This window comes from Pelecanus crispus, chromosome 1, assembly GCF_030463565.1.
Source record: "Pelecanus crispus isolate bPelCri1 chromosome 1, bPelCri1.pri, whole genome shotgun sequence".
NCBI lineage: Eukaryota > Metazoa > Chordata > Aves > Pelecaniformes > Pelecanidae > Pelecanus > Pelecanus crispus.
Window position 1 is genome coordinate 57,715,621 of NC_134643.1, and position 23,704 is coordinate 57,739,324.

The 23,704-nt window shown below is 40.2% G+C and overlaps 1 protein-coding gene across 2 annotated transcripts; it reads left to right on the forward strand.

Moving 5' to 3' along the window:
* Positions 1–2,879: 2,879 nt before the first annotated feature.
* SLC25A17 (solute carrier family 25 member 17) lies at positions 2,880–22,509 on the forward strand. 2 transcript variants are annotated; one of them, XM_075708624.1, is made up of 9 exons: positions 2,880–2,933; positions 8,084–8,144; positions 9,216–9,282; positions 12,300–12,451; positions 14,875–14,991; positions 15,651–15,796; positions 17,675–17,770; positions 21,706–21,788; positions 22,240–22,509. In XM_075708624.1, the coding sequence occupies exons 1-9, from the start codon at positions 2,880–2,882 to the stop codon at positions 22,385–22,387; spliced, it is 924 nt and encodes a 307-aa protein (XP_075564739.1). In that variant the 3' UTR covers positions 22,388–22,509. The 2 variants fall into 2 exon arrangements, with proteins under 2 accessions (XP_075564739.1, XP_075564743.1); XM_075708628.1 differs by lacking the exons at positions 2,880–2,933; positions 8,084–8,144 and adding an exon at positions 11,746–11,866 and having other exon boundaries at positions 9,249–9,282.
* The last annotated feature ends 1,195 nt before the right edge of the window (positions 22,510–23,704 follow it).

Below are 23,704 nucleotides of genomic sequence, written 5' to 3' on the forward strand. Positions count from 1 at the left end.
AATATATACAGGGCATAGTGTTGTATTAAAAATGTTGCTAAATAGAATCGTAATAATATAGAATGATTTGGGCGCACGTTTATGATGGAAATCCAATCTGTAGTACAAACTGACTCTTAGTGAAAGCTTCCTTCTGCACAAGAGGGACAAAATCACAAAGAAGAGCAGTAATGTGAGTTTGTGCCCTGCTTGAGGCGTTTCTTCCAAAAGTACACATACCTGATTGTGCAAAGTTACTTGGTGTAATTGTTCCCTGGTGTTGTAAAACCTAAACTGCTCCTGGCTGCTTTCATGACAGGAGATAGCCAGTGAAGGGTGTACACCTTAATTCTAAATTAAGGTTTGAGTCTTTTGCATGTAGGGGGGTGTCACGGGTGAATTATTAAGAGAAGTCATCGTTGTGGGGTTAACTAAAAGGGTTTTATTCATGATTAAATGATGATCAAATCATAATTAATTGATGATTGAAAATTAAATGGTAATTAAATGGTTATTAAGCAATAATTGAATGGTAATTAAACAATTGTTTGACAATTATTTAAATTATGATATAACAATAATTTAGATGGCGGTCAAACACTCTCCTACTTATTACACTTCTAATAATTAAGCTATAGCTGGATATATATAAAAATGCCGCTAGCTTACGATATACTTTTGGACCTAACATAACATGTTGCTTACCTCGTTATAGATGTTAGATGCCAGGTAAGGGGTCTCCTAACCTTGAGGAATAACCTTGAGAGGCGTCCCTGCTGAAGGGGGAGACCACCGTCGAGCAGCCCGCTGCTGCACCGGAGAGCTCCGTGGGCTCACGGGGGCTGCGGATATTTATAGCATGAAGTGATTGACTCGTAGTCAAACCCCCTTTTGGTGCACGTGCAGTGGCGCAGCCGTAGCGGTTTTGGTTTTGTCTAGTCCCAGCTCAGGCTGGTACTGTTAGTGCCTGGTAAGACACGGCCTAAACTCCTTAGTTCCTGCGAAGGTACGGCCTAGCACAATTCTCGAGGGTTGCACCGCAGGGCTGGTTTCAGTCAGGCCTAGTTGTCAGTGATACCTGAACCAAAGTACTGTTCACTCAGTCACAGTGGGTGCGTCCATCACAGGGGATCTTATTAAAAAAAAAACCAAAAAAACCCCAAATTATTTGGACTACCAGTGGTGTCAGCCTTGCATAAAACAGTTGAGAGCCGCGGCCTCTTGGGTTGCTGGTGCCAGCACCTAAGCGTGGAGCACAGGGATGCTGGAGCACTGCACTGGAAGAATGTTTTTCTTGAAGAGAAACACTTGCCCGAGGCCTACAACCCCCTCCCTCCCAAAAGATCATGGGATTTTCCTCACAGAAGGGTAAATAAAGACGAGTGCTCTGTTATTAAGCCACCTGACGAAGGAATGTCTTCCCAAAAGGAAATGGCTTATCGGGCTGCGTGGTAGCGAAACTCTTGGGAAGCGTGGGATGTGCTAACTGCGCTGTCCTTGTTTAGGTAATGGATGATACGGTGATTCCTACCACGGGCGTAAGCGCTAGGAGCTCTTGCAGCTCACGCAACAGGCAGCTGGAGAGGTGGCATCGAAGAACCAAGAACTGCAAACGTGAAGAACAAGTCATGAAGTTTTTTTTTTCTGTTCAGAAAGGAGAACGGAAGATGGAGTAACAATAGAAAAAAAGAGAGCCCAGGAGTAACATGATACAAAGCTAAGGAGAATTTTCATTCTTATCTTTATTTATTTATTTTTTTTAAGTATAGGTGAAGCTAAGAAGAGGGGAAGGATTGTTAACGCAGGCAAAACCTTGAAGCTATCTGGAAACCAGCATATGACATGAGAATGGGGAAAAAAACCCCAGGACAGGAACAGACACAGGTATCATCCCAAGTGATTTTACGAATTGTGGCATGTCCGACCTCATTTCACTTCCTCAGCTCCTTCCTACCCTGCAGAACCTCTTCTACATAAAAGGTTAAGAGGAGGCATTTTCCAAACCTAATGGTCTTGTCACTGGCTGCCCTAATTAACTGCTGCGAGCCGTGGCTACCCCGTCCTTTGGCCAGCCACCTGCGTCTAGCCCCGTCTTTGCAGCGCTTCTTATTGCACCCCCAGCCAGCAGAGCGGGCGAGGAGGCTGGAGGTGCTGCTCCCCCGTAATGGTGGGCGCTGGCTGCGGGAAAGGAGCAAACAGAGGTGGGAAAGGGAGCAGGCTTGAGCGGTCCGCAGAGAGCAAGACGCGATCGGCTTGAGGAAGCGTGCTTTTGAAAGGTACCGGGCTTTTTAGGTACAAGGGGCGGGGCTGAAGTTAGGAAAAAGCAGAAACAGAATGCCGAGCTAAAATATTGTCTCCTCTTTGTAATTCAATGCTTATGTTACGTGTTTGGGAAAGGGAAGCTGGTGGTGGAGAGAAAAGGCATGACTGTACTTTTCACAGGAAAGAACAATGGATTTCCTCAGTATTCCCAGTATCGACCCTTAAGTCTGTATTTTTCTTAAAGCCGCTGCAATTATTCCAAGCTTCCCTGAGGTAAGGCCAGCTTGGTGTCGAGGAAAAAACCCTGACGTACAAAGCCAGATCTGTAGAAAGCACCCCAGAGCCGCTCCTCCAACCTACCTCCCGCCCAGTGCCCGCGGTTCCCATTAACGCGGCCCCGAGCACCGGCCCCCGCCTCGCCCCCCCCCCCCCCACGCCAGCGCGCACGCGCCAGGCCCGCCGGAGGGCGGGGCCGCTGGCGGCGGGGGGGCGGGGCGAGGCGCCACGTGACGGGGCGGGCGCCGTGACGTAGAGGGCGGGAGGCCGTTGGTTGCCGGGCCCTCGCCGGTGCCGCGCTGTAAGGCGGGCTGGCCGGCCGGCCGGCCGCCAGCCAGCCACCCACCATCATCACCATCACCATGTCTTCCGTCGCCTCCTACGAGAGCCTGGTGCACGCCGTGTCCGGGGCTGTGGTGAGCGAGCGGGTCGGGGCTGGCGCCGCCGAGCCGTTGCGGGCGGCGGCGGGTGGGGGGAGGGGGCGTCTCCGCGGCGGCCGTTGGCGGCGGCCGTTGGCGGCGGCGGGGCGGAGGGCTCTGGAGGGTGCCCGGGCCCGCGGGGAGGAAGGGCGGGCGGAGCGGCCCTGCCAGCCTGGCGGGGGGCGCTGGGGAGGAGGTCGCCGGCCGCCTTAAGCCTGTGTTTGAGCGGGGGCCCGCGCCTGAGGGGGCCGCTTCGGTGGGGTGCGGAGGCGGGGAGCCCAGGGCAGTGCGGGCCGGCAGGGCTGGGGTGACCTGGCTGGGGTGCCGAGGCGTGCCCCGTGCGTGGCCGTGCCCAAGCCTTTCTCGGTCACAAGAAGAGGATGTGGGGTGAGGGGCTCCCTGACACCAAGTCTCAGCTCTGTCACCCATCCCGTGCGAGTGCGCTTGCAAAGCCCTAGTTTTGCTCCTCGCTGGTTTTGGGTGGGGGATTGGATAAACCTTGAGGCTGGCTCTCCTCCTGAGCAGCCGGAGCCTCCTGTGAACCCAACAGGAGCTGCAGGTGTTCTCCCTTAGAAAGTGAGCATGTAAGCACCTGAAGTTGGGCATCAAATTAACTATGAAAATGTAAGCCCCCCAAAAGGTAGAGGGATGACACTTCAGCTGTGTAAAGTAAGAGTTCTTCTAAGCATCCACACTCTGCCTTTGTCTTATAAACACAAGTTGTGAAGGGCGAGGTGTTAATCAAAGCATGCAACAAGCACAGTGCAGCTAGAGGAGGTTTGTACGGGTTATTGAATTAAATTTTTCACATGACACTTGTAAATTAAACAGTAGTGTTTTGTTTCTGTAGATTTCCTAGTATGCCCAGCCCTTGAATTTTTGAGTGGTAGCTCTGTAAATAGCGAATCAGTCTTGTACTTCCAACAGATTAAGAATTTTAGCATGATGTAGCATGTTGGACCAGACTTATTGATGGATTTCAAGCAAGCTGATGCAGCTCTATTCTTGGGTTATTCCAGACTGGCAAGAACACCTAGATACATATTTTAGCAATTGCTGATCTACTGTTCTGGCAAAACTTCCTGTCCTAATTTGAGTCCTTAAAATAACTCGCAATGTCTTCTAGAAGATGAAAGTTATTGAACAATAAAGGCTGATTCTAAATTGGCCTGCCAGAGAAAACCAAAAAAGACTCTAAAGGTTGTTTTGTCATTATCATAAATAAACATGGAATTAACTGTCAGCTGTTTAAAGTGTTTTAAGTCTGCTTCTTTACGCATCAAAGGCAATGGGGATTTTGTTTCCCTTTCAAGAAAAGGAACTTTCTCAAATGATCTCATTATTGAAATACTGCTCACTCTCCTTTTGCTGGTGTGCAGAAGTTGGTAACGCTTTCTTTCTCACTGCTAGCTTCTTGCTCTCATATACAGATTGCTATAATCACGCTGTGCTCCTGAACAAAGCTTGTGGTATGAACCAAACTTATAAATCCAGCCGTAAACTTAAAATGCATGATAAAATGGTATCTTAAGTCCCTTGGTGGTATTAATTAAGTTAATAGAAGTTCCCTGTTGTATTTAAAGATGCTTATGTCTCCACTACAGTGATGTTGCTGTGAAGGAAGACAGAACTTTTTGGAGCTATTGGACTTCTGTACCCTTGTGACTTCCACTTGCTGTCACTAATATTCATATACAGTTTAAAGCTCTAGAGCAAGAATTTTGTCCTGAAATGAGGTGGTTTTTTTTCTTGGGTTTTTTACTGCCTTATGCTGGAAGCCTTGATTTTTTTTTTTGATTTTTTTTTTTTTTTGGTTATAGTAAAGATGTATACATCCATTTAGAGATTTCTGTTTGCTGTAATATATAAATTTTGGCAAGATCTTTGACACGTCTACTAACTGTTCTGTTATTGTCTCACCATTTGTTTAAATTATTACAAAGCACGCTGATGTGCAGATGTGATGCAAGAATTTAAAAAAAAAAGGCAACCCACAGAGCTGTGCTGAGGTAATGAGTCAAAAGAACATGTTAGATCACAACATGATAATTTTTGTTTCTGTTGTAATATGGTGGAAGTTCATATATCTTCCAGGCTATCTAGTCAAACCTGAGACAAATTAATAGTTTTGCAAGCACCAAAAAAACCAGTGCTTGATTTCCTGTGAATTTTAATTGAATTACATAAGTATTCTTTAACTCTGCATATAGCTATGAAGTAACCTTCCTGTTACAAAAGCTGTAGGAATGAGAATTTTATAGGAGTATTATGGCAGTAGTCAGGCTGCTTTGTTTGACTCTGGATGTTGGTTGACAACATAACTTTTTTTCCATTTTAAATTTTTTATTACTATTTTTTAGAAAATCAAACTTGAGGCTGTGGTCCTGCATGCCTCTTCGTGGCAGCAGTCTTTTCAGGCCGTTTGTTCTGGCCGCTTACTGTCACCTCTTGGCTACTGCGCCGTTGTTTATGTGGTGCTGTGGCTGATCAGGGAGCTGGTCTGGCTGAAGAAGTAGCCCAGCCAGATTAGTTTCCTTGTCTGCATCATCATGTAGATGCTCAAAAAGTTATGCCACCAGAATGGAGGAGGCAGTGATGCAAATACAGTTGACCAAGAGCTGGGATTGCTTAAGCCAGTTTGTACCTGTCTTAGTGATCATTCAGTGATAGCATGACTTGACTTGGCAAACTGCTGAGATTCAGCAGCAATGGGGAGGTGGTGGGAAGGCAGACGGTGAAGCCTCACCCTTTCAACAATACAGGGTCATACACTTTATCGTATGTACGTGCTATCAGTAATATGAGTTACTTTCCCTACTGTACTGGTCTCAAGTGCAATTCAGTAAGAAATCTGAGCCCATCTCAAGAGGTTTTTGTTCCTGGGGAAGGGGCTGGTCCTGCTCATCCCTGTTCTAACCATGAGGTCCTGTCTCCTCCATGTGATGCTTCTGGCAGTCTTCTCGCCATGTAGTTTAGTTGTTCCATTTATAAACCCATGAGAAAAGAAAAATAAAAACTCTGTTTTTCTGAGTTGATTTCCCTCAATTTAGTGAAAGGAGGGGGGAGGATACAAATTATCCTTTATTGGCAGTAGTCTGTTAGATCAGCTGAGTTATGACATTCTGTTGAGCTATAGCTTCATATATATTTTAAGCCAGTTTTAAGAAGCTTGTAAGGCTCATCATGTGGGAATGGTTCAAAGCTGCATCAGGGCAGTTCAGAGTTCACACTAGGAAGCATTTCTTTACCGAGAGGTTGGTCAAACACTGAAACAGGCTTCCTAGAGAGGTGGTCGATGCCCCAAGCCTGTCAGTGTTTAAGAGCCATTTGGACAATGCCCTTAATATGCTTTAACTTTTAGTCAGCCCTGCAGTGGTCAGGCAGTTGGACTAGATGATGGTTGTAGGTCCCTTCCAACTGAAATATTTTATTCTGTACCTTGTGTCCACCCCTTTGCCCTGTGTGCCACTATCCCAACTATTTCCCCATTTCTGTTTTCTGATTTTGAGTGCAAGTGTTTGTGTTGCTGTGTGGTGGATTGCATTGAGAGTAGGATTTGGGATAAATCTTGCTTCGGGAAGATGGAAGCAGGATAAACTGAGCAGGGGAAGGCTCAAACTTGTAGGCTATGCAGTCTTGTGGCTGTTTTATGCATAGGTGTGTGTAACTGTGTTTTAATGTTGGCTTCAGAGTTACTGTAATGCAGCTGCCATTAGGAGGTATATTTTAGTTCTTTCTGGCACTTCTTTTTGTGATGGTACTAGCCTTCTAACTGAAATTTATTTTTTGTAAATTTTTAGCCAGATGGGTTCATTAATCCTACTTGCTGTCCAGCTGTGTACACAGTAGGTACTGAGAATGAGCAGACACTGGATGAGCAGGTGGGAGACCAGAACCAACCTTTTTGGCTAGAGCCCAAACTAACTGGGTTAAAATAACCGGGTAATTATGGCCAAGTGTTTCCTTTCATTTGCTACCTGGTGTTATGAAAACTGGAGAAACTTAAGTCTTGTTAAGACTTCAACCACGAGTTGTCTTAGTGAGGAAACACCACCTGAAAAATAATCCTCTGCTGGTTGTGGAGATAGGTCCAAGCAGCCTGCTCATGAGCTGGAGTGTTTCCTGAGGCAAAGCTTGCTTAAATGTATGGCATAATATAGCTCTAGAAAAATTCAAGTCAGACTGTGTAGTGTGCTTTAAACACGGTGCTTGTGTGACTTGTGGTGTCCCAGACCTTCTCACCATTTAAAACAGTTTGCATGGCTACTACCGTAGAGTGTTAACAGGTTTACCCCACGCCAGGGTCCAAGTTACATGTCTCCTTCCAAAAGCTGTGCAATATTAATGCTAGAATACTAAAGAATGAAGAAGCTGAATGGTGGTGGAGAGAGAGGGAACAGCTGCTTGATAAGGGCATTTGCAAATACAGTATTTAACCCTGTTGTAAAGGAGAGTGGCTGCTGGCTTTTCCATTTAGAGGCTTTAATGGTTGGATTGCACAGGAGGTGAAGAGAGTATTGGATTCACAAGAAGTGAATCTGGTGACATCTAGGTCATGGTTTAATTCATCATACGTAATTTGTGCCACAGGGGGTGTCTTGGTAGGCAGATCTTTATTGCTTAAATTGGAATTTAGGACAATGCTAGGTTAAGTCCTGAAAAACTTGTGCTATCTGTTTTTTAATGAACAAAAGGTGTGGGGGTTTTTTTCCTTAAGTCGAAACAAGGTTATTGTAACACAGTGGTTGCTTATGTCGTACTCTTCCCCCACTCCTTTTTTTAAAAAAAAAAAACAAAACCAAACCCAGAAATTGGGTATTGAGGCTAATGGGAGGTAGAGAAAGTACAATATGTTTGTCTCCTGATACCCGCTTTATCAGCTCTCAGACTTCAAGAACTTTCTCTTTGGGCAAAAAGCTTCTAATGGTTTTAATTTTAGCTTGATCTAATACAACAGAAAAAAACTTGTTTTGTAAGCATGGGACCAAAAAACACTTCAAAAAGACATTGTCATGTATGGAGTTTATCCCCTTTTTAAACTTATTCAGTACACTGGTTTCTGGGTGAGAAGTGAAGGGCTACAAAGTCTGGCAGGCATCTGTACAAGCAACTAATACACTATATAGCCAGTTTATTTTGTTTTTCAGGGCAGTATGACTGCAATGACTGTATTTTTTCCTTTGGATACAGCTAGGCTTAGACTTCAGGGTAAGTGTCAAACTCTAGTTTCTTTGTACAGTGGTGTTTCTGTTCATCTTGGCTTGGGCACTTGTAAGGGTGGCTGTAGGGGGACCTGTCTTGCATGAACAGGAATCTTACTTGTGTAACACTAACACAGTTTAATCACTAACACCATTTTTCCAGCTGAAGGTAATTCTCCTTTCTGAAAGTATTGGGCAACCTTTTAATTAGCTGAAAAAGCTGTGTGATGTGTGGCCAGACATTGCTTTTAAATGGTTATCTAAGACCAAAAAGAAAAATAAAGATGTGAGATTACACAGGTTTACATCTGTGTGTTGTTGCTTTTGGCTGCTGAGAGCACTTCAAAGTGCAGGGGCAGTATCATGGGAGACTAGCCTAGAGTTATTCCTGAGAATGGTTTAAAGGGAAAAGTCAGGGTTAGAACTGAGAGTAGGAATGTCTGGTATTTACAAAAATGCAATCTAGGTATAAACTGTTGTTCTAATGCTCTATTTCCCAATCAAAAGTCACAGAATCACTAAGCATTTTAGCACTGTGACTAAAGCATTATTAAGAACTAGAGGGAAATCATCAGCCAGGTCGCCAGAAACGTGTGGTTGAGACATTAGCACCATATTGCTGTGGAGCAGCTTTCAATGCAGGAAGAGACAGTGTTTTGCTAAGGTTTAGCTGTTTGCAGATTAACTGTCAGAGATAGCTCTGCTAGTGGTGCTAGTCTGGAGTCCAAGGTACAATTTTGAGAGCAGTTAGGCAGGCCCAGTTCTAGTCTCACCTAAAGTGAACCTACCTTCAGTTCATGTCACAACTGTTGGGTTAGGAATTGGTAACTGCAGATACTCTGGTGCCCAACAGAACCTGCTAGTCTGGGGAAGAATGAAAAAATGAAGTAGCCTTACCTAGCAAATGAAAATAAGGAGATGCTTTCTGGAATTGCTGCAGAAGTAGAGAACATCTTTCCTTTATGAGGAAGAAGAAACATACTCTTCTGGGGTATGTTCAGAATAGGAAGGGTAAAGAGTTGAAAATGAGTGCTAAGAATCATAATAGTCTTAAAAGTTTGATTCTTCTGTTTTCCAGTTGATGAGAAGCGGAAGTCTAAGACAACACCGGCAGTCCTATTGGAAATAATTAAAGAAGAAGGCCTGTGAGTAGATACTAATTTTCCTCTTGTCTTTGTGTAGGCAAGCTCTAAAACTAATTTGAATTTGCTGTTGAAGTGGAATAGTTAGGCCACGTGGACAGATTTTTTAATTTGAATTCAAGCGTCTTCATATAAGTGTGATATGACTTGCATAATCTTACGTGTTCATCTTTAGCTAATTTGAATTCATTTTATTGAGCACCTTATGCAATTGAGCTGTTCAGTGATGTAATTGTGCCTCTGTTAGGGAGGTAGCTGTGCCTCCTCAGAAATGCAGGTTTGTACGCAAATGTACCTTCACATACCTGATAAACCAGCTGCATCTGCCTGGATTCTTGGGTGTTCCCATTTCTCATAACCAAGGTGAAACTCTTAGGCAGCTGAGCCACTTTCAACAGGAGAACTGAGACATGTTTCCCAGTTGGAAGTTTTTTCTCCTCCTAAGCATGTGAAAATAAACAACAAGTGACTCTTTATGCTGATGAGATTGAAGATCTATCTAAAAGCAGTTAACTTTCAGCAATGCTGTGCTTCATTTGCCGCACAGTCTGAGCTGAGCTGGCTGGGAAACACAGTTGTATGTGTGTCCTTGTTACAAGTATTTTCTGAAGTGAATCCCTGGAACTCATGTAGACCAGGGCTTTCAGGACATTAAAGTTGGCAAAAGTTTAGCTTGGCCAATAATGTTTTGCCACCTTTGAACTTGAGTTGGCAGTTGTATGCACGAGTACTTCTCAGTCAGTTGGTGATCTCTCTTGTTCATGTTCCCACATTACATTTGTTACATGAGGGTGTGAAGTAAATGTCAATTAAAAAAATAAAAAAGGAAGAAAAAGTAAAAAAGAAAAATTAAGAGGTTAATTGAAATGGAGAGACTGCTAAAGTGGTCATCCTACTTTTCCTGTGAAATAGAAAAATCAGTAATTCTGGCAAGAGGTAAACATTGTTTCTTCCAAAGGCATTGGCAAGGCTTGGCTAAGCAGTGATACTAGTTTTAGAGAGGTGTCTAGAATAAAAAAAAAATCCCCCCAAACCCAACAAAACCTCACAACAAATCCAAAATCTGTGATGTGAGATAATAAACATCTTGTTCACATTAGTTTGTAGAGTCTTGTCTCATGTTACACTTTTGTGAGACTGTTTTTCTCATCTGGATGTACCATAAAGCAAATAGGTTTAGCTAATGGACTTTCTGTAGAAGTTTAATGAACAGCTTTGCTTTCTTCCCTGCTCTTCCATCCTTCTCTAGGTGATATGAAACATGTATGGTGAGTTCTTCTCAAGGTTGCAGTTTAGAACGCAAACTTAGGTTTTATTTGTGTGCAGAAGGATTTGTATGTGAATTACAGATGCTAGCACTGACAAATCATTAAAATAAACTCATGTTTTTTGTCATAGTTTCATGTTTTGTATTGTAAGATGTTTTCTTTAAGAATTTCTGATGATTTTCAATAAATCAAGCAAAACCGAACTAACACTCTCAGTTAGAAGACATGGTACTGAGAGGGTGTTTCTCCCTTTTTTTTTTGGTAGCACAGAAGAGATAGGTGATGCAAAAATTGTTTCATTTCTCCTCATGACTAACTGTACAGTCAGTTAATTTTGTAATTGTGACTGTATGGTTATCTAAGCCTGTAACTTCAGAAACAGTCCTAATAATGCAGTGTATTCTCAGCTACATGGGTGGGAGAAGCACTTGTTGCATTCGAGATGAAAACCTAGTATTTACATCATAAGAACAGTCAGATGCTGCATTTACCAGCCTTGCATCTTTTACGGTCTCCTCCTTGGGGAATCTTATATTCTGTATATTCCCAATATTTTAATGAATACTAAGAGCCTCCATGATTACTGCTGGTCATTGAGGAAATTTCTTATGCTCTTAACATGATACCAGTTCTCTACCTGGCCTGTGCAGCTTCAGCGAAGGTGTATATCGTTATCCCTTCTGAATGTATTGTAGAACATGTTGGGGATGTAGGGCAGTTGTTGAGGAGTCCCTGTTTTACAGACTCATCAGGCCTGTCAGAGAAGGAAGCCTTGTTAGTCAGCTGTTATGAAATCATTCTTAAATCAAGATAGATTTAGATGATACACAAACAATGGCAATTATTCACAACACCTGAAAATAAGATAGCTGTGAATCATAAGGGGGTATTCAGTTTTTCATCTGTGATTAAGCTAGTTAAATTTAAATAGGTAATGTCTTTTTCTCACTTAGCTGACTGATTTGCTGTAGACTTTACTGTGAGGCATTTATTAGAAATTCCTCCCACCTGCATATCTCATACCCCAGGTTGCATCCTTTGGTAGAGACTCTTTGGTGGAGTATATTAATTTCAGTAACTGTCTTCCATCTTTAAATTTTATGTGAGAATCCAGACATGTATATTTTTTCCTTCCTTACTCTAGTTTTTTATTATTATTTCGTATTGAAGGAGTAGTTGTCTTAATTTTTTTTTCCAGCTATGTTAAGCATTGCTTTGTTTCCTTGGAGATGTGAGCATCTCTTTACTGGGGTGTTATCTTTTGTATTGGACTGACAGCTCCGTTTCTCAGCACAGATGGGAATTCTCCTCATGCCTTGGTATGTTTTGGTGTATGGTTTGAACTGACTGTATCAGTCTGTATGTTAACATACATACTTCAAACATATATTCATCCCCTGGATGTTTGTAGTTTGTTGCTGGGTGTTGGTAGAGAGCAAATGCAGTGGTAATACTTGCTTCTGGAGTGAGCAAGCCCCAAGCTTCTCACTGTAAATATATTGTACATCTACAGCTCCTTTTCAATGGAATTATTCCTGATTACTATAATTTATAAGCGCTTAATTTTTTTTATAGTACAATCAGGACTTTAGTATGGTATGATTTGTTGCCATTCATGATAAATACATATCTGGTTAGATTTGTATGTAGTATACAGTATTGTATCTCTGGGACCTTCCACCAACATGTAAAATCAACCAGATTACATGAATGCTTACTGATCCCTTACCATGACTTTTTCCTCTCCATTAGGTTGGCACCCTATCGAGGATGGTTCCCTGTTATCTCCAGCCTCTGCTGCTCCAATTTTGTTTATTTTTATACATTTAATAGTCTTAAAGCTCTCTGGGTCAAAGGTCAGCATTCAACCACTGGAAAAGACTTGGTTCTTGGGGTGTTTGCAGGTAATGCTTAAATCTCAATTTCATCAAAAATGTATTTTTTAGTATATTCTATTTAATGTTTCTCTTACAAAGTTCACTGGAGGTCACACTGAGTACTTACGCCTCCCACTGTATACGGACCAGCTTTGTTGTACAGCTCTGTCTGATCTTCTGTGTCCTCTCCACCTCAGAAGTAGGTGCATAAACTTCCTGTTGTGAATTCTGGCACACAGCATGGTGCTGTTGCAGCCTAGTATTTTATTTGTGTTTCGTGTGTTGTTTACCATTGTATGTAAGCATCATCTTTTAGATGTTGAAGACAAGTGGCAGGGAGAGGTGATAGTTTTTTTTTTTTTCAGAGGGAAAGATATATGCCAATTCTGAAATAATTTTGGTTAGGATAAGAAAGAGGTTTTAATACAAGGATTTGGGTGCCAGTTTTCAGGCTTCTTTTTGGGTTGTCATCTGAAAGTGGTAGTAAGTCCTAGATATATGCAAGTACAGTGGGAACTTTATGTTCTTTTTTTATTCCTTACTCTCATGTTGATGCTACAGTGGCTTCTTTGAAGGGATGATGACACTAGTGGCTTTTCTAGCAAATCCAATGTGCAAAATTACCACTCTGTGCCTGTGTTTGCCTGTCCTGTTCTGCAGGAGCAATTGTGCATGCAACCACACTGAAACAAGCTGATTTTAAAAAACCTTAAAAAAAAAAAAACAAACAAACTAACTGTGATTTGGGGTGGGGTGGTGGTGTTTGTTTACTTTTTGCTAGTTTCTTGTACTTTTAGTGTGTAGGTACAATGAATGGCTGAATAGTTGGGGGAAAGTAAGGAAAGAAATTCTTAAGTTGGCTTTATTGCTGGGAGAAACTTTCTTATAGTTACATTCTGGAACAAAGGCTACGGGAATTGGCATAATAGCTTGTCAGTTAAATAACTTGTTCAATGTTCATAGTTTATATCCTTATAATGGAATAATAGCTGGTGTAAATTGAAAAATTCCACTTGTGGTGTTTAGTAATTCTCCTTACCCATCTCTCATTCCTCCTACTGGTAGCAAATACAGATTGGAAAAATACATATTTAAAAAAAAAAAACCCAAACCTTTCCATTCTGGAAAATAAAGTTTTATGACTTCTCCTTTAAGAGAGTCTGGGTGAAAAATTACAAGTATATTGTGCTCTAATGTGTTACTCCATAATATAATCACATTGACTTTGGTTAAGAGAGATTAATGTGGCTTGCCTTTCCTAGTGCTTGATTTTGCTCAAAACTTTTTTGAGAGAAGACTGTAGTCCTTTTGAAGGATACTGAAATAAAGTTATGTTTATATTCTGCTTTCCTGAACTCTCTTAAAGGAAAAGAAAAAGAACAAACAGGCACAATGTAGGTAGTAGTGTTTCACCTTTTTCAGAATTACTGCTCCTGACAGTGATAGACTGTGTCCATCTCAATATAATGGAATAATTCAGGTTGTCACTCAGACTCCTACCAAAGCAAACAGTGTAGAAGCAATTGCTAACTTCTGTGATGCAGAAGTATTAATAAGAAAGATCAGAAGCTTGTTTTTACATAGTTACTTCAAAGTAACTGCCTCAGTCATTACTGAACAGGAAAGACCTGTACCAGGTGATTGTGGAAGTAATGTCACTTAATCCTTTTCCCTCTTACTTTAGAGCTGTATCTTGCAATACCTCTTTGTTGCAGCCTTATGTGTGTTTGTCCATTTCTCCTCCCCCACGCTACTTTCTGATACTCAACTTTCAAACTTTACTGTTGGGGTTTGTTATTGTGTGTAATCTCTTGCCATTTCTAAGCCTCACAAAATATTTGCAGGATCCTGTGTTTTCCACCTTAAGCGTACTTAGTGACTCTAGAAACTAGATATTCTCATTCTTTTGGCAGCATAGGAGCTCTGTTCTGGTAACCAAGCTGCATGCATTTATCTGTTTTGATCTCTCCTCGTAAAATAATTTTTCTAACCTTATCACTTTTGTGTTTCTTTCTGAAAGTAGGCAGGCAGCAAGTCATCATGGAGTGAAGTAGGGCACGAAAAAGTAGAGTATGTTGTGCTCCAGTGTGGTGTAGTATGCAGCAAAATAACAAGTTCACTTAAGATTCCTTCAACATATTCATATTTGGTGTGGTTTTTTGTTTGGGTTTTTTTGTTTGTTTGTTTTCTAGTTTTGGGGAGGAGTGGCAGAAATGTCTTCCCACTGCATACAACCTGCTGACATCTAATTCATGGTGGAGCTGTTGGGGGGGATAGCTGAAGTAGCTTATTACAAAATACCAGTTTACTTTTGCTGTTATGCTGTGTTAATTTTTCCACCTCTTCCTACCAGTAACTTCAGTAGTGTGTGAATTGAGGTTTCAGTGTTTTCTTACCCCCTTTTACCTTCTGGTTCTTGCTGATTTTCTCTGTGCTGTGTTTTGCATTAGGTGTAGTGAATGTCCTAATGACCACTCCTCTTTGGGTAGTAAACACACGTCTGAAGCTGCAGGGAGCAAAATTTAGAAATGAAGACATTGTACCAACCAATTACAAAGGCATAATAGGTAAGCACCTGTTATTGTCTTTAACCAAAGAGAAGTTCCTTAAATGAAATATATCACGGACTCTGAAGTTAGTGTAACTAATTTCACCCTGGAATCTCCATGCTTCCCTATCACTTTGCAGTCATGAGTTTTACTGGCAACTGGCCTTGGCCATTTCTGATGGTAACAAAGAGTTTGTAGTACGCACACCTGTAACTAAAATACCTTTTGGAAAGGCAGGTATCTTATTATACAAATCCTGGTAGCTGGGAGTCTGAGTTTGCACAGATAATCTGCAAATGAAACTTCACTCACCTTAATCTCTTAATCACCCACATGTTCAAGCTGTCTTCCTTTTAAAAATAAATAAATGTTGATATTTTGAAGAAGGTTTAGAAGATGTTAATGTTGATGCTGAGCTTGTCCTAAAAAGAGTGGGGTGTCTGTGCAGATGATAAGCTTTGTTTACGCTAATGGTGATGTGAGCAAGATCCTCCTTAATCACTATTTTTACGTTAATTTCTAGATTAGGATGGAAGATAAAAAAGTTGCATAAAAGACTGCAGTGGATTTTTACACACTTTGAATATTAGGCTTTAAGTGTACCTTTTCTTATCTTCTACAGTCAGAATTTTGTACTCAAAATTTTAATGATTTTTTTTTTCCACCTTTCGTCTCAGATGCCTTTCATCAGATAATACGAGATGAAGGAGTCTTAGCTTTATGGAATGGTACTTTCCCCTCCTTGCTGCTGGTCTTCAATCCTGCCATACAGTTCATGTTTTATGAAGGCTTTAAACGGAAGCTTTTGAAAAAGCAGCTGCAAGTGAGTATGTTTTGAGGCCAGGTGATGGACATGCTCTGTTACAAGACAGGTTCTTTGACATGTGTTCCTTGGGCAAATTCAGAAATGTTGGTTTGGTTTTGATTCTTGTATTTTTGGAAGGTTTTTTTGAGTTAGTGTGTCTTCTAAAAAAGATCCATCATTGTGAAGTGAGATGTGAATCTTTCATGTCCCTAGGGAGGATACTCCTGTAATGAATTCCTCTGCCTGTAAAGATAAAACTGCACCTCTTGTCCACACTTGTTTAGATTTGTTCACAGGTCTTGATTTAATGTAGATATTTCAATTCTGATATATCTGTTTTGTAAGTATGTACATACAGACTGTTTTGAAGTTGCCTCTTAACCCTTTCTCCAGAAAATCAAGTATATTGAGCTTTTGAATTATCACAGACTTGTTCTGGACCCTGTCATTTTAATAGCACTTTTTCTATACCTCCCTGACTCTCTAAATAGAGGTAGAATCACTTTTCTGTCCCTGCTCTATAGTCCCCTTTTTCTTTATTCTTTTTCTTGTTTCTTTATATCAGATACAGCACCTCATCTGAACTCATGTTCCTCTTATGTTCTAGCAAATTAAAAACTGTTAGCGTTACACTTTAGGATAATGTCGTAACATATTATATGTTTAAGCTGCAGTGCTTTGCTGTTAATTTGTGACTTTAGAATGCAATTGGCTGTATTAAAATGTTAGATCATATCAATGTGTTAAAAAGCCATCTTGTTTTTCCTCAAGATATAGTGAAATTATTTTTACATGAGATTTTTGCATCATAAATGAGTCTTGGGTTTTTTTACTATCTTTAGTCAATACTGCAGCTGTAGCACTCTATTTGTGCCTGATGGATCTATCCAGTTACATTATGGATAATACAATTTCTGAGTGATGAGCTGAACTTCCCTCTGCATTGTTATTTGGTTGTTGGCTAACTGCTATGTTTATTTCTGGTGTTTCTTTTAAATTACTTAGTTCTACCTTAAATTAGGGAATGTTTTGTCCATGATCAGCAGAGAGGTAAAATACTTTTTTTTGCCTAGCAATGGTAACTTTTATTTTGGACGATGTTTTTCTTCCTATTTGATCTTTTCCTGATTGTCTGAAGTATATCAGATTCACTTTTTTAAGATGTGTGTGTGCGTGCATATTTCTGATTGCAATCAACATATTTTGCAAATTTAGAGCATGTTTTGATATGGGCACCGATGTATTTTCAGTGATGAATTCACGCTGTTAGACTGAGATGCACTGTAACCAGCTTAGGCTATAACAATGTATCTGGTACATCGTGGAACATTGTGGGCTTTGTGGGGGTGCACATGGGCTTCTAGTAGGTGTTCTTAACTAACAGGGGATGGGATGAGATCTTTAGCCTATTGTTATCGGGACTAAAATTCTGCCTGATAGCATAGTGATTATGTCTCGGGATTATAGAGTGATGTTCAAGGAGTCTTTCACTGTCGCTGTTTCACAAATGCCATGTGACTTGTTAGTTTAAATGTTGCAAAAGCTGAAACACTTTTTGATTGATGGTTTAAATGCTACTTTCCTATCTTTTGTTTACTCTCGGTGATTTAAATTGGTCTAGTTGTATGCCTTTATCTCCACTGTGTGTTAGTAACCTAGTTACAGTGAGAAATGCAAAAGCTTGTGAGCAGGTAGAAGTTACAAGTAAATTTTAGTTGTGGGAAAGTAAGTTGGGTGAACTATAACTAACTCTTTAAAATGAGAAGACCCAGAGGCTTCATGAAATCTTTATGCCAAAGATCCTTAGATAAGCCAGTAGCAGGTACCAGTACAGAATCCCCAAACACATATGGGTAACTAGCTGTTTTAGTAATATGTCCTTTATCTATTGAACAGCTCACGTCTTTGGATGCTTTTGTCATTGGTGCAATAGCCAAAGCAGTTGCCACCACGCTCACTTATCCTCTGCAGACAGTACAGTCAATTCTGCGGGTAAGTAATAATTTAATTTCAGGGTAACTGCCTCTGACTTGTTCTGTATAGTGCAAGCCTTGTTCATAAGGCTTGTTTTAATTTGTGTTGATGAACCCATCATTTTGGGAGCTCCTTTTGCACAGTGCAGGTCACTGATAAGGATGCCTCTCTTCTTTGATCCTGTACTGACAGATTCTGATAGAACTTGGTATTACTGGTGCACATTTGTTTCAAGTAGCTGGTAGGATTGGCAATCTTATGCATCGGTACTGTGTCTCACAGAAGCTGATGCACCATACTGCTTTTAGGCACTACAAAAATGTAGATTTACTTCTTTGAATATAAATAGAAAATGTGTCAAGTGGGAAGCTAAAATTAAATCCTCTAAGCCCAGTTTGTTTCCAGATGACCTAGGGTGATGCAAAAAAAGTTCTATTCATAGGTTTTGTTTTATTCAGATGGTGGCCTGACCTTGTCAGTAGCCAGAACGTGATTCATCAGGGGAAGATGAGGTCCTTCATAAATAATGTCTTTAACCACTTGCCTGGCCTTGTATGCTAATTGTAGTGATAATGGAAACACTTGCATTTATTCTCACTTGCAATTTGTATGTGTGCTGAGATATAATGTGTATGAGATATAATGCTATTTTCCTAAGTAAGGAGAAGCCCTAACTTGCATGTATGGTAAAGCTATTATATATGTTCTAAAACTAGCATAAATTTAGACAATTAGTTGAATTACTGAATGTGAGCCTTCCGTGCTAAGGGTATCGCTTTTTGGACTTGTCTAACAGGGGATTTTTCTTGTTAACTGTTCATCTGGAAAAAGTGATTTTTTTTTTTTGTAATTTTGTAATTATTTTAGTTTTTCTTCTCTGTAATTAGAGTGGACTAAATGCATTTGGATTTTTGATAGCCTGTGAAAAGATAGTTTGGATGCTCTATTTCAAACTAACAGGACTTGAATATATTTACCCTGAAAAGATGCTGGGTAAAACTTGTGTGCGCCTGCACAGCTTTCTACTTCACCCTGATGATGCACAAAATGGCATCCACATTGTACTTTTGTCAGCAGGCATTTTTTCTGAAGTTTTTCTAACTTCTGATGATCAGCTGAGCTAGTGCCTTCATTCAATGTCTTACCCTGTTTTAACAGCCTGGACACTTCTCAGGAGTTAAACTAGTAACACAGACTTCTATTACTGAAGTGACAGATACAGAAAAACATTTGAGCAAATTTAGCTTTGTTTGGATAAGTTGCACCATCAGTCTGTTCTTAATTTGTGATGCATTTTCTCTGCTGTGAAGAAGAACTGGAAGGAAAGTTGGAGTGCTCTATTTTAGCTTTAGCATTGCACAGCAGTGCAATTTTCATGGGGCTACATCGACGCACAGCTTCAACCCTTATTCCTTTCCATGGTTGCTATAGAAATGGTTACAATCTTGTGACTATTACTTCATGTTTTGTCTGTCTCCTTTTGGCTTTTTGAACAAAATTCTTCTGTCTCTTGATGACAGTGTCATTCTTTAAAAAAAGGGCAGCTTCTGGTAAGTTGTGCTGCCAGCTCGATGTACTAACCAGCTGCTGCTTACTGCTCGCCTCAGCTGAAGTGAGCTAGTTTGCTGCTGGCTTGCCTGAGCAGTGACAAGTTGCTGTTCTGCTAGAGCACAGCAAACTATCAGTGTCCTGGTGGTGGTGGGATTCTTCTCATAGTGACCCACCGTAAAATAGTGGCCTATATGCTACTTCTCCATGCCAGTCCAGCCTCTCCCTGGATGATGGGGAATACAAGGACCCTATCTCTAGTTCTGCAGTCACTAGGGGTGACTTCTTTCCCTTTGCTCTATGAAAGCAGTAATAGCCAGAAACCCTGAACGCTTCTGGCAAGAACAGCAGAAACATGCGTCTGTGATACCTGTGCTGTCCAGTTCAAACTTGCAATACTTCGTAATGTGTTTTCTAATCTACAGCTAGCATTGTTATATTTGATAAAGTTTTTGTCACTTACAGTAGGTGATATTAAAAAAAAGTTATGAATAAAGGCTTAGTATCTTCAGAAATATCATTCTGCATGAAATATACTTTATATAGTTGTGGGGTTTTTTGAAGCAATTTTAGCAGATTTACACATAAGCTAATACAAGCTCAGTATAATTCATAAAAACTTACACATCATAATTAAGTTCTGTCATCAAATTAGAAGTTACAGGACTCTTCAACCATAAACCTTTTAGAAACTTACTATTGTTTAGAAGTTATCAGGGTTCTTTGTAATGAAGTGTCTACACATTTGCTTTCAAGTTTTTGGCAAAGTGCTCTTCTTGCTTCCATATAATGAACAGTAGTCCTGTGCAATTGATAGTGATAAGCAGCTTCCAGCCTTGCCATTTGGTATGTCTATCTCCTTTTCAGTCATTAAAAATACATGGCACTGGTGTTACTCATTATGCAGTGAAACTTTTCTTTAGCCTATATGTCAGTAAGCAGTGGATAAATTAAATTTACCGCTGGAGAAATAGCAATACTGTTAATGTTCTTAGTGATCCTGGGTGAAAAAGTTCTCTTTAAAACTCAAGCCTCTTTTCTAGTGTAGAGAATGCTAGTCCCTTTGGGAAATCGTCTGCAGTAATCAGTGAAGTATTGACATCCTAGGGAGAACTTTTTTTTTTCCTCTGTGATGAACCTTTGTTTGCAGTACAAAAATAGTCTGATGGTGGAGAAGGAAGCACCTAATCCTGGTGTAGTTTGGAAGCCTCTGAGTAATCTGGGCAGTGACTGGCATTGTAACTTGGAACCTAGTTAGCAATTTTTTGGGGTGTGTCTGAGTCTTTGACAGTAATCTTTGACAGTGATTTATCAATATCAAATGAGTTAGTTGCTGATGAGAAGATTGTGGATTGTGAGCACGTATTTGCCTAATAAAGGGAGATTTCCAATAGCATTCTGTTGCTGCTGTTTCCATCTGAGTTCTTAAGACATATAGCAAAGGGACCTGTGTCATCCTGGCATTTTCTTACAATTTCTGAACTGCCTAAATCTGCTTGCATACTCTACCTACTGTCAATGGTAATTTCTTATGCCTAAGAAGTAGCAGTTGCCTGACTAAGTTCTGGGAGAACTTATCCACATGCAGTTGCTCAAGTTCACCTTTCTTAGCACAGAAGCGTAATACAGGCTTCAAAAGTTAATTTGGCTATGTTATAAATACAAGTGTGGCAACCTTTGTATATTAATAATTCATAGCTGCAGCTTGCTGACAGTAATATTGACCTGTATCAGGTAAGAGTATCAATGAATGCTAGAAGAGGAGTTGCTGAAATTGCTAGTTTAACTCTGAGACATAAAATTACAGCAGCAGTTATCATGTCTACTGAAAAACAGTTTGGGGATAAGCAAATGCAGTGAATAAAAGAGAAGTAGTATTTGGGCCAGGTAGGTGGATCAAACAATTTTGGATTCTTCCACAGCAGTTCACATGTAAATGTTTTGCTCAAAGACCATTGCTGGGCAGATAAATTTTGGGTTCAGCTATGCAATCTTAATGTAATAATGGTTTGCAGATGTATGAGGCCTTGAATCTTTGTTCAATGAAAGCTGAGCAAGCCAGAAAGAACTTGCTTTAAATGTCATATCCCTACTAAGACTCTGCAAATTATGCTTTTGAGATCTTGAAACTGTTTCCTCCAGAGCAACTGAAAGAGAGCAAATATGGCCATGTGTAATGCTTTCTTAGAATCCATCTTAAAACCAAAACAAATTATTGTAGTACGTATTGTTTTAATGCTTGCTGTGTAAAGCTCAATAGTGTGAGCTTTGGCTGCAGTTCTTCGCTGATGGCTAGTATAACCTGGCAAATGTTAAAGAGATTTAAGATAGGCTCTCCAGATTTTACATATTTGTTTCCCCACCACGGGGAAATAGTACAACAAAATGCTCTTACTTTTTTCCAGTTTGGACGCCACAGGTTGAACCCGGAGAACCGAACACTAGGCAGTCTTAGAAATGTTCTTTACCTTCTTCAACAGAGAGTGAGGTGAGCTTTCTGGTTTTTTTTCTAACATGATACAGAAGACGTGAGTATTACTAATATGTTGAAAATCTTGCTGGATCTGACTTTTGGTTTTTTTTGCCCCCCTTAAGCTTGCCATTTGAGTTAGCCTGGTTTTTTTAATATATTGGGGAATAAGTACACAAAACCAAATTCTCCTAAATATCTGTACAGTAAGCGGTATCAATGATATCTATGGATACCAATTTATTCACCTTTCATCTTGAAAAGAAGCAAGTTTCTTGCACAAAAGACGTAACTTTCTGCAGAATTTTCTCTTTAAAATATTATTAAACATAGCTGGCACTCGAGATCAAAAACGAATGTAAGCTTCTTATAGTTGTCACTAACTTTACTTGTGATACTAATTCTTTGTAGTGTACTGATTTACTTACAGAAGGCTATTCACACTTTTTTTTTCCCCCCCTCTTCTTAGGCGTTTTGGATTAATGGGACTCTACAAAGGCCTTGAAGCAAAGCTCCTGCAGACAGTCCTTACTGCTGCTCTTATGTTTCTAGTGTATGAGAAACTGACTGCTGCAACCTTCACAGTCATGGGATTAAAGCATTCGCGCAGACATTGAAAAAGGAACCTATGCCAAAGATTATGTACACGTTCCATTTCTGGGTAACAAAGGGTCCTCGCTTTCTCTTTCTTTTTAGCCACCTCCATCTCCATTATTTGGAGAAATTTGGAATATGCTCTACAGGACCGGTTGCCGTGAATTCAGGGATAGCCCACTCCCTACTCTTCTGTGGACTCACTATGCTAAACAAAGCAGAGATCTTATTTAAGCACTTGACATGAAATTTTAACTACTATATGATTTGATTGACATTCTTAGCAAGAATGAGTATTTTTCACTATGCTTTCTTCTTTTCCCTCAAATCATCCTCCGTTATTCTTCTATCTTTACCTTCTGTCAGCAGCTGGAGGGTGTTGTTTCACGTTACTTTCCTTGACCTGTGTTTATGTAACTTCATATTTGGTTCATTAAAATAATTTGTAAAGAACAAGATTTTTTGACATAGTTTTCTTTTAATTTCAGGTATGTTTGTGACACAGAATGATAAGATATTGTCCCAAATATCTGGTGGTGAGATTTCTGAACTGCTAGAACATACGTTACCAGTGAGTAGGCACGCTGCCTTCTTGAAACCACCTATTTTGAATTTTGAGAATTTTGTATGCAGGTACTGGCTAGATAGGAGGAACATAACCTCTTGCTTTTTCAAGCCAAGTAGCTCAAGCTGCTTCAAGAAAATGGGCTTGTTACACAGAAGTACGTGATGTTCTGTAATCTGGTTCCTTGTGAGAATACGTGAATTCATGCCATGTTCTTATACAGACAGGGAGCACTACCCTGTGCTTCAGAAGTAGTATGCCCTCTCAAAAATGTGCTTTAATTATTTTTCCACTGATCTTCCCAGACACTTTCCTGACAATAAAGCATAAAGGTCATAACTGTTATCCCAGTTAATGTAAGTGTATAGTTTTTTTGCATAGTTTTGTTTAATAGTCCCAGGCCATAAAATCCAAATAAAGTGTGCTGTCTCCATCATTAAGTTTGCAGTGGGATGGTTCTGAAGAACAGTTTTATATTTGAAGTATTGAGAAATTCCATGGTAGTTTAGCACCAAGAATGTCTGGGAGAAGAATTAAGTGCTGCAGGAAATATGTTACTGAATTGCTAAATGGAACCCTTTTTTGAGTCTCAGTTGAGTCAATTCTAAGCATGAAATTGCATTCCAATTCTGCAGATAATGTTGCCTTTTGAACAAGAATAAAAACCTTTACACTGACTGTTTCTTTTAAGAGTATTGGGAGCATCTCTACACAAGAAAAATGCTCTTTGTTCAATGCTGGATGCTTTTCAGTCCAAATGGGATTTTACATATGA